This window comes from Tursiops truncatus, chromosome 14 (genome assembly GCF_011762595.2).
Source record: "Tursiops truncatus isolate mTurTru1 chromosome 14, mTurTru1.mat.Y, whole genome shotgun sequence".
Lineage (NCBI taxonomy): Eukaryota > Metazoa > Chordata > Mammalia > Artiodactyla > Delphinidae > Tursiops > Tursiops truncatus.
In genome coordinates, this window is record NC_047047.1 from 53,655,099 (window position 1) to 53,667,166 (window position 12,068).

Here is a 12,068-nt window from a genome sequence, read left to right on the forward strand (position 1 = left end):
CTCTTTATTAAATTGACTATTTCTTCTATCATGATTTTAATTTTTTGAGGGTTCTTTTTATTTCCTGAATATTCCTTGTTTCATGAATGCAATACCTTTTCTCTCTGGGAATATTAAATGATAGGATTTTATTTGTTTTGTTTCTTTTTTCCCTGCATAGGCGATATTGGTTTTTTCTGATTGGTTGTTCTCTATCTTCCATGTTAGAGGCCTTCATCAGATGTCTGGTCATTCATAAGATGCCCACTGATGTTTAAAGGTAAGGAACTAAAAAGCTGACTAGAAGCTTTTACACATATATGGGGCTTGCTGATCATGAACTTTAGTATTAGGTGATCTGGCTAGACTTTCTGTTGAAGAACCACTGATGTCAGCATTATTACCTCTTTCCACCTGGGCTGATAAGATTGCCCAAAGACTTTCAATCTCCTCCTGTAGAATTGGCTGTCAGCATTTTAGGAACCATGTAGGAGAAGAAGGCTGGGAGGGGGAGGACAAGTTCACCATTAAATATACATATTTCACTTAATTCTCTTGTTTTTGGTGAAGCAGAGTGACAGAAACCACAGCCTAGAATAAGGATTGGAGGGTCCTGAACTTCTCCCCTGGGAGCTGAATGCCCTGCACAACCCTGTAAAGACCTACAAGGGGAAGTGAGTGTGGGGCTGGGAATAGTGGGTATTAATGGAAAACACGTGGCCCTTAGAGTCAACTAACTCCCTGAAACCTTCTCACTTATCCCCGTGTGCCGAATGTGCAGCAGCTAAGCATTTACTTCCTGTTAAAAAACTGAAATGTTCTTCTCTTATAATGCTGAATAAATTACTTGGAGGGCTCTAGTCCAACAACTGTGGCATTTATGGGCTCATGGTGTAATAAGCAGTCTCCCACCCACTCATTCTAAAGCAAACATTGACAGTTGACCAGCACTGACTATTTATACACAATTGTTGGTCAGCTTTCCAGATATCTCATTCTTAAATATAAATGGACCACCAAAGATCATCAGACATTTGAGAAAAGCTTGCAACCTGAAAACAAACAAACAAACAAACATAAAAGTGGAAAATAATCTCAGAGGAAAGAAAAATAATTCAGGGAAGAGAACTTTTAAAAAATTAGAATGTGTTCAGGAACCAGGAATTTTCAAATACATTATTTCACAGTCACGTCATAAGACAGAAATCATTATTCCCATTATAAAGACTGGGAAATTGGTGTTTCGAATGAGTTTGCCTTGTGTAAGCTAATGCTCCCAGCCAGTGACATGGCTGGGATGTGAGTCTTCACGTTCAGATTCCCTACTGCTCTTTTAGTTGAACCACAGCAGCTTTGGTATTTATAAACTCCACACACAGCGTATAGCTCTACAGAACCATGTGAAGATCAGTCCCAAATACGTGAAACCACAAAATCTTTGGCTGGAAAGCATTTGTCTTTATTTTTGTCCCTTGTATGCTATTCTTTTGGCCTAGGAATCTTTTATTGGTAACTTAAAATCATTAACATTCATAATAGGAACAACTTTAAGTTGCATGTTCTCAAGAAACCTATTGCAGAAGGAAACACAGGAACACAGGTATGACCAAGAGAGGCTAAATTTAGAATTTGAGATTCTAACCAAATTCTACCTAAGTAGTCTCTCCCCAGATTTGGGGTTTATTATTTACTTACGTAACATTGGTTGTGGCAGGGATCACGAATACCCCATAACAGAAACTCAATAAATGTGTGTTGAACAAATAAAAGAAAGGAAAAAATAATGAATGAATGGATGAAGGTTTCAACTCTTTCCAAATAATTATTTAAAAGCAAAGATACATTTTGATAAAACAAAATCACTAAATTTTCACAATCTATGTTAAACATCATAAATACCAAACATTTCACACTGCATAAATGTAAATACACATTAAGTATATCCAATAAAGTTTAGAACACTTTAAAATCAGTTTAGGGACTTCCCTGGTGGCACAGTGGTTAAGAATCCGCCTGCCAATGCAGGGGCCACAGGTTCAATCCCTGGTCCAGGAAGATTCCACATGCCGCAGAGCAACTAAGCCCATGTGCCACAACTACTAAGCCTGCACTCTAGAGCCTGCGAGCCACAACTACTGAGCCCACGTGCCTAGAGCCTGTGCTCTGCAACAAGAGAAGTCACCTCAATGAGAAGCCCACACACCGCAACAAAAGAGTAGCCCCCGCTCACCACAACGAGAAAGTCCGTGCACAGCAACAAAAACCCAATGCGGCCAAAAATAAATTAATTTAAAAAAATCAGTTTAAACATAAGCATAGGATGAAAAGCAATACTTTGTTTTTCGAGTGATTGTTTTTATAATCATTCAAACTGGGCAATAACTTTGCAAAATACTAAAAGTGAAAAAAAAGCAATGCGGGAAATACCCATTAAGTTTTTACTTTCACAATGTAGACTGTAATGTAAAGCTTGGGTCAATTCCACAGCCAATCCATACTAAGTCAGTAAAAGAAACCTGAAATGATCCATATCAGGCTTTGGACAAAAATAAGTCTTTTATGAACAGGCCACTAATACAATAATAAAATGAAGAAGCAAATTCTAAGCCTGGTGCTTTGATTTACCAGAGTGAAAGTGCCCTCTGTAGCCAGTGTGAACACAGCAGCAAGTGGCAGAGGGAAATCTGCCACTGGTCCAGATTTTACACACACACACACACACACACACACACACACACACACAGAAACACATACATACATAACACCACCATACATAACATTCAGTGATCTCATTGTTCCATGCATTGTATACAGATAAACTTATTTAATGAATTGGTTACTACAGGCAGAATACTTTAGAACCTTCAAACTCATTGATGTGGACAGAAATTCCTCATTAAGTATCTCTCTTCTTGACTTTTCCCCATAGAACCCATGAAAGACGTTATAACCATTTAAAAATTTTGTTATTAAAAATAATATCCTCAGTCAATAGCTCAAAAATGAAATTTAAATTAGCCTGAAAAATCTCATTATTAGTATATGTATAATTTTCACTGGGCACTGTGAAATATTAGGTGGGGCAAAAGAGTAACAGGGCATGTGTGGTTTAAATAGGGCAATCACAGTGGTGACTGGACTGTTACATGAAAGCAAATACAATGCTATCCAGATACTCCTTATTCTTAGACGAGAATCCTAGACCACCTCAGGGGAATCATATTCACAAGAGGAAGGTCAAGTGGCAGGAACTGCCAGACAGAAATGCTGTATCAGGTAAAGGCAGCATTAGGTTATGTGGTCCATGCTGATGCCCAAAGGGAAAATTCATATTTTTCACCTTTTCCTTTTCACTGAAAATCTAACCTGTAGGAAATAACATTCACTTCAACTGAAAAAGAAACTTTCCCTTTCCCTCCCTGACTCCAAAAATGAACTAGTAATACGGTAAAGTAGGAAAATTACTTAAATCTCAGCTTCTCTAAAGCGTTTATGTTTGGCATACTAGAGATATTTCCAACACCATTCCTTAAATTCCTCTAAAGACCTCTCCCACTTACAGCAGGACCTGCCCAAGACTTCAATAAGGCCTTTTTCTTCACAAGCTTCAATATTTGAAGTTACTTGGAAATTGTAATGGAAAAAACAAATAGGTGAAAAAAATAGTTTTAAAAAAATCCCATGTATTCTCCTAATCCATCTCCAAAACTATACAATGTATATATGATTGAAATCCATCTTGAATTATAAAAACACTCTGAGATCCTCTCATACATTTTTCCTAAAAAAATTCAGAAAGATGTCTCCCATCAATCTATAATTACATTAGTTTAAGTCATCTCCTTGTACACTTAACCAGTGTGTCCAATCAGAAGGATACAGGAAAGTAATAATGAGTTACTTCTATGTGCCATGCACTCTTTTAGCTGCATCACAAAAAAAGCATGAAAGATCTAAGGTTTCATGCCAACTCTGCTATTTGCTAGCTGTGTAATATTGGGCCTACTACTCAAATGCTCTCAGTCTTAATGTCAGCATCTGTAGATTGTGGGTAATAATAGTTATGTCATAGAGTTACTGTAGGGTTGAAACTAGCTAATGGTTGTAGTCAAGGCTTAGGAACCATAGTTAAGCACCTAGTGTTAGATGCCTCAAATCAGTGCCAAGAAAACAGAACTAAGAACAAGAACTGTAGCAGAAAGGAAAAGTTGGACAGAATTTCTGGCAAAGAGCTGAGGAATCAAATTAATATTCCCTCAAGAATCTTCAGACTTAGGCCTGCAACCATCTGGAGGGAAGGTATGGAGAACTATTAGGAAGAAGCCTCAGGGCAGACTGGTTCTCACACAAAACTAAAGGTTACAGATGGGACCAGACTATCCTCTAGAACGCAACAGGTGACTCAAGTTGTGTTGGCACGCAGAAGCAATGCAAGAGGGTTTGCTTTGAAAAATACGTAATATTATGTAAACTGTTATTACTACATCCATAAATGCATCCTAACTTATGCAGACGTGTGCTGCCAAGCAGAGATGGAGTTACATGCTGTGTGGCTGAACAGAGAAGACAGAATAGGTGAGTAGGTAAGAATATCAGAGAAAGCAAAGAATGTGGTAACAAAACTGTATTAGAGATGCCATATAGGGTGACAGCTAAGCATTCAAGCTCTAAAAACAAAATGCCTATTTTCAAATCTTGGCTCCACCACTTACATTTCAGCATGAACTCAGGCAAGGTAAATAAATAACTTTTATGTGCCTTAGTTTCCTCCTGTGTAAATATGAATAATATTAATAGCTACCTCATAGGGCTGTTATAAGGATTAAAAAGTTAATATATGGGCTTCCCTGGTGGCGCAGTGGTTAAGAATCCGCCTGCCAATGCAGGGGACACGGGTTCGAGCCCTGGTCCGGGAAGATCCCACATGCCGCGGACCAACTAAGCCCGCACGCCACACCTACTGAGCCTGCACTCTAGAGTCCAAGCCACAAATACTGAGCCCACATGCCACAACTACTGAAGCCCACGTGCCTAGAGCCTGTGCTCCGCAATGAGAGAAGCCACCACAATGAGAAGCCCGCACACTGCAATGAAGAGGCAACTAGAGAAAACCTGCGGACAGCACCGAAGACCCAACACAGCCAAAAATAATTAAAAAAAAAAAGTTGATATACATAAAGCACTTAGAACATTGCCTGGCACACGGTAAGCATCATTTTCCTAATCTGTAAAATGGGAACAATAAAACTTATTAATTCATAGATTGTTATAAGAGCTAAATAAATCATATCTGTAAAGTGCTTAGTACATAATAAATCAATATTTGGTATTTTTATTAAAACATGGGTGGGTACCAAAAATAATTTTTAATCCAGAGAAAAATATTTCATAGTGGAAAATAACAGAAAATATCATGAAAAGTGTTATTCCCATTTTGGTGTTGACTTTATTTACTGGGAAACCATGAGTAAATTTGGCATGCTTATCCTCTTTCCACTGTATGAAACACATCTGAATCATTCCATCTCTGAGATCTGTCAAAGGATTTAAGACAGATACAAATTATGGAAGACAAAAAAGAAGAAGAAGAAGAAGGAGGAGAAGGAGAAGGAGAATAAGAAACCACAAATAAAACAGCAATTCTGAAATAATATTCCTCTGTGAATTCCTCTATAATTCCTCTGTGAATATTCATTCACTGACAAAAAAGAAAATTTAATAACATAAATTAATCACCAAAAAACTATTTACAATTTTACTTACAGAGAAAACGACACTTTTAAAATTTACAAAATGGGCACTCAAAGAAATTTGTTACGATAAGCCTTCTGAAGAACAAAACAAATGTTGGCATTAAATTAAGAATTTAAAGGTCAATTAATTGGAACCCAAATAGGCATAACTTCTTACAATGTCCATAATGAAACCAAGAGAGTAAGTAGTCAACGGAACCAAGAAAATTTTGAGGAGGCTGTGGTCAACAGCGGGCCAACTGTTGAGAGGCTAAGGCACCTGGGATACCTAGGAAGTGTCCAGTGAGGTTTAGAGGCAAGGTTATAATTGGTGATATTGACAAAATCATTGCATACGGGATTGGGATTGTGGAAAATACCAGATAAATCACAGTACAACCCAGGAAATGATTTTTTTCTCTTCTTTTTTTTTTTTAAAATCATGAAACAGCTTTATTGAGAGGTAGGCATCATGTAACCTAAGGATTTGTGCCTATCTATCTATATATATTTTTTTAACATCTTTATTGGAGTATAATTGCTTTACAATGGTGTTTTAGTTTCTGCTTTATAACAGAGTGAATCCCCTATACGTATACATATATCCCCATATCTCCTCCCTCTTGTATCTCCCTCCCACCCTCCCTATCCCACCCCTCTAGGTGGTCACAAAGCACCGAGCTGATCTCCCTGTGCTATGCGGCTGCTTCCCACTAGCTATCTATTTTACATTTGGTAGTGTATATGTGTCCATGCCACTCTCTCACTTCATCCCAACTTACCCTTCCCCCTCCCCATGTCCTCAAGTCCATACTCTACATCTGTGTCTTAATTCCTGTCCTGCCACTAGGTTCATCAGAACCTTTTTTTTTTTTTAGATTCCATATATATGTGTCAGCATATGGTATTTGTTTCTCTCTTTCTGACTTACTTCACTCTGTATGACAGTCTCTAGGTCCATCCACCTCACTACAAATAACAATTTTGTTTTTTTTTATGGCTGAGTAATATTCCATCGTATATATGTGCCACATCTTTTTTATCCATTCGTCTGTCGACGGACACTTAAGGTGCTTCCATGTCCTGGCTATTGTAAATAGTGCTGCAATGAACATTGTGGTACATGACTCTTTTTGAATTATTGTTCATTGCAGCACTATTTACAATAGTGTTCATTGCAGCACTATTTACAATAGCCAGGACATGGAAGCAACTTAAGTGTCCATCAATAGATGAATGGATAAAGAAGATGTGACACATATATACAATGGAATATTACTCAGCCATAAAAAGAAACGAAATTGAGTTATTTGTAGTGAGGTGGATGGACCTAGAGTCTGTCATACAGAGTGAAGTAAGTCAGAAAGAGAAAAACAAATACCATATGCTAACATATATATATGGAATCCTAAAAAAAAAAAAAAAGGTACTGATGAACCTAGTTGCAGGGCAGCAATAAAGATGCAGACATAGAGAATGGGCTTGAGGACACAGGGTGGGAGGCGGAAGCTGGGGCCAAGTGAGAGTTGCATCAACATATATACACTACCAAATGTAAAATAGATAGCTAGTGGGAAGCAGCAGCATAGCACAGGGAGATCAGCTTGGTGCTCTGTGATGACCTAGAGGGGTGGCATAGGGAGGATGGGAGGGAGGCTCAAGAGGGAGGGGATATGGGTCATATGTATGTACATGGCTGATTCACTTTGGTGTACAACAGAAACTAACAGTATTGTGAAGCAATTATACTTCAATAAAGATCTAAAAAAATAAAATAAAACTGGCAAAAGAATATGTCAAATATAGCTTCAGATTCCTGACAAAACGTTAAATTATATTCATTATTTTTAAAATGCTTTCCCTAGCCTAAAGTACTGAGATTATTTAATATAAATGAAATGGGCCCCAAATAGCTGACGTTTACTAACAAAGGTGAGGGAGAAAAGCTTACCTTCTCTGCTAAGAGCTCTCGTATCTTGCTCGCTTGAACTCTAAATTTCATGAGCTGGGACTCCAGGGCTACACATCGTTCTTTCCAATCTACTGGTCCTTCTGTCTCAGAAAGCTCTGCCATATTTATTCTAGGAAGGAAAGAAAGCATTCAAATGGCATAATATCAGTTAGCATTCAGGATAATTCATTAAATCATTGAACACACATATTCTAGTCACCATCTAACGATATCTAGACGTAAGTTTTGAATTCTAAGATAAATTCCAGAACTGGTGATAGCTCATGGAAAGAACTTAGGGGAGACAAGAGGCCAGGGTTGGAGGCCCAACTGGGTTACATAAACTTTCTGTTTAACTTAATTAAACTTTCCGTGTCTCAGCTTATCCAATCTAGAAAAAAGGGGGAATGTGGCAATAACAAACCATTCGTCTCATGGGTAGGTTGTAAGGAACAAATTAAATACTGCTGTTCTTAACAATACCTTGGACAATATAACAGCACCACACAAACAGAGTACTGTCATTATTTTAGCTCTGCCCAACAGCTGAGGTAAGATTTTTTACATCTGTCGGTTCATAATTTTACCATGTTCTTAAACTTATAGAATTATTACAGTTTTGATTCAATTGGTAGCATCATAGAATAACCTAAAGAAACTTCATATCAGTGCTACAATTACGGCTTAGACTTATAATTATTACTTACCACCACCCTATATTTGTCCAGGTCCAGGCTGTCTTTCTTTTTTTTTTTTTTTCATCTTTATTGGAGTACAATTGCTTTACAATGGTGTGTTAGTTTCTGCTTTATAACAAAGTGAATCAGTTATACATATACATATGTCCCCATATCTCTTCCCTAAGGCTGTCTTTCAAACCAAAAATCCTTTGGCGTATTTAACTGGGCAAAGTATTATGACCCTAGACGAGTTTAGATAATTTTTATTTGGTGTAAGAAGAGAAAACATATAAACATGAAATTTAGAATCACCTACATTAAGTAAATCTGGATCAGTGTTTTCCAAGATGCTAACCTTCCTTTTGGAGGAGGTTAATCCTAAGGAGAAGCACGGTTAAGGGGAAGCCAAGAGGCAGGGGAACTGGTTTTGAAATTCTAAAGTGCAAAAAACTATTGCTTGACTTTGGAAGCACAATTATTTTTAGCTCTGGGATTCATAAAAGTAGTTTTAAATGTCTGTTAATGTTTCATCAGACCATTTTCATAAATGGCTTGATAATGTATTTCTGAATTGCCCTTGCTATGAACTGACAAAATCTGCATTAGAAATGGCTCTTCAGGAGAAGCCAAGTCCTAATCATAGCATATATGTGACAGCAAACTCTCAGAACCCCAGGATAGAACTGCAGTAGAAGCGTATTATTCTGTTCTTCTGTTTTACAAAAACATGTCTCCCTCACAAATTAAGCAAGTTTATTTTCCCAATATTTAGTGTAATATAACCCCTTCTTAAATCTATACCAGTTTTTTAAATCTGCAAAAGATTATTTTCCTAGCATAAATATTGATTTGTGCTTAGATCAGCTTTCACATTAATACTTACATTATCACTCAATAATTTAGAAATAAATATAAGCAAAGTTATTCTACAAAGGCTACAACTTTATTAAGAGTTCCCCAACCATCTCAAAGCCTCCAGATGCTCCTAAATTCTAGCCATAATTTAAGGGAAACTTATTGTAGAGCTAAAAATTGTTCTCTTCATTTCTTCGTTTTCACAGAAGCCCCACTCCACTGTTTTATGAGTTTTTCCTAAGGATATTAGCCTTGTTAATGACCTTTTTTTCATTACCTCACATCAGCATTTTCTATTAATGATTTAGAAGTAAATAAGGTAGTTTGTCAGTCACAAACTTTTTCTCAATTCTACTGCTATTTCATTTCTTTCCTCATTAGCTTTAGAGTGGACAAGGAATAAAATACAGATGAAATATTAAAAATAAAAAGCAGTCCTGAAATGGACATCCTTAAGTCTTGAACCATTCATATCACTGCACAGAAATATAGGGACACTCCTCTATCTTAAGCAACAAGAAGAGTCTATTTCATGTTGGTTAATTTTTGCACTACATTTAAAATAACCTGTTTATGTTCTACTGTAAAATTTCTACAGTTTTAAAAATAACAAACATATTTTTCAACAAATGAAAATCAATGTAATGAACCATATGAACAGAATAAAAAACAAAAACCATATGATCATTTCAACAGACGCAGAAAAAAACATTCAACAAAATCTAACACCCTTTTATGATAAAAACATTCAACAAACTAGCAATAGGAATGAACTTCCTCAGCCTGATAAAGAGCATCCATGAAAGCCCACAGTTTATATCACACTTAATGGTAAATGACTGATCCGCCTAAGATCAGAAACAACATAAGGATGTCTGCTCTCGCCACTTCTATTCAATGTCATACTGGAGGGTCTGGCCAGTGCCAGAAAATAAAATAGAAAGCGCACAGATTGGAAAGGAAAAACTAAAACTATTTCTATTTTAAGATGTCATGGTCTTATTCATAGGAAATTCTAAGGAATCCATTAAAAAAAACTATTAGAACTATTTGAGTTCAGCAAAGTTTCAGGAAACCAGATCAATATACAAAAATCAATTGTTTTACTTTATACTTGCAAGGAAACTCCAGAAATGAAATCAAGAATATATTCCATTTACAATAGCATCAAAAAGAATTAAATACTTAGGAGTAAATTTAACAAAAGAAGTATAAGATTTGTACTCTGAAAACTACAAAACATCATTGATCAAGATGAAAAAAAAATAATTACAAAACATCATTGAAGGAAATTAAAGAAGACCTAAATAAATGGAAGACATCGCACATTCATGGATTAAAAGACTTAATACTGTGAGGATGGCAACACTTGCAAATGGATATACACATTTAATACAATCCCTATCAAAATTCCAACTGCATTTTTTTGCAGAAACAGACAAGCTGATCCAATAATTCATATGGAAATTCAGGGAACCCAGCATAGCCAAAACAATCTTAAAAAGTTTTATGACTCACACACTCAATTTCAAAAATTACTACGAAGGTACAGTAGTCAAGACTGTGTGGTACTGGCATAAAGATAGACATATATATAGATCAGTGGAATAAAATTACGAGTACAGAAATAAGGAAATAAGAAATAAGGATGGGGGGCAAAATAGGTGAAGGGGATCCAGTGGTACAAACCTCTTATATAATAAATAAGTCACAGGGATGTAATATACAGTATAAGGAATATGGTCAATGTACTAATTTTGTACGGGGACAGATGGTCACTAGACTTATCGTGGTGATCATTTCATAATGTATGCAAACATTAAATCATTATGTAGTATACCTGAAATTAACATAACATTGTACATCAACTATATTTCAATTAAAAATATCTGTAACAACCCTACTTCCAAATAAGATCATATTTTGAGATACTAGGGGTTAGGACTGCAATACATCCTTTTTGGTGGCGGGTGGGGGAGCTATTCAATCCATTAAAAAAAGTACATAAATAAAACCTCACATTTAGAGAGAACTGATTTTTGACAAGGTGAAATGAATAGTTTTTTTTAAATAAATGGTGCTAGACAACTAGATATCCACACGCAAAAGAATGAATTTGGACCCTGGCTGCATACCATACACAAAAATTAACCCCAAATGGATCAAAGACCTAGACGTAAGAGCCTAAGCTCTAAACTCATAGTAGATTAAATCGGCATAAGTCTTTGTGACCTTGAATAGACAATAGTTTCTTAGATATGACATCTAAAGCATAAGTAATCAAAGAAAAAATAGGTAAATTTAACCTAAAAAGAAAAACTTTTGTGCTTCAAAGGACACAATCAAGAAAGTGAAAAGATAACACACAGTATGGGAAGAAATATTAACCAATCACATTATCTGATAAGGGACATGTATCCAGATTATATAAAGGACTCTTACAACTCATCAATAAAAAATCCAGTTAAAAAGTAGGCAAAGGAGGGCTTCCCTGGTGGTGCAGTGGTTGAGAGTCTGCCAGCCGATGCAGGGGACGCAGGTTCGTGCCCCGGTCTGGGAAGATCCCACATGCCGCGGAGCGGCTGGGCCCGTGAGCCATGACCGCTGGGCCTGTGCGACCGGAGCCTGTGCTCCGCAACGGGAGAGGCCACAACAGTGAGAGGCCCGCGTACCGCAAAAAAAAAAAAGTAGGCAAAGGATCTAAAGAGATATTTCTTTAAAGAAGATATACAAATGGACAATAAGCACAAGAAAAAATGCTCAACATCATTAGCTATAAGGGAAAATGAAAATCAAAACCACAATGACTTCCCACTGCATACTAAATAGGATGGTTATAATAAAAAAGACATGTAATAACAAGCGTTGGTG

At 36.6% G+C, this 12,068-nt stretch overlaps 1 protein-coding gene across 8 annotated transcripts in view; it reads right to left on the reverse strand.

The window, feature by feature from the left end:
* The window catches only part of PLEKHH2 (pleckstrin homology, MyTH4 and FERM domain containing H2), a 127,397-nt gene that overhangs the window by 92,247 nt on the left and 23,082 nt on the right, over positions 1-12,068 (reverse strand). For all 8 annotated transcript variants that reach the window (XR_004521822.2, XR_004521821.2, XR_012325716.1 and 5 more), the window contains one exon: positions 7,663-7,792. Coding sequence is in view for 4 of the 8 variants with exons in the window: in XM_073791397.1 (XP_073647498.1) it covers positions 7,663-7,785 (123 nt within the window). In the remaining 4 variants the exon portion in view is untranslated. The remainder of the gene's footprint in view (positions 1-7,662; positions 7,793-12,068) is intronic.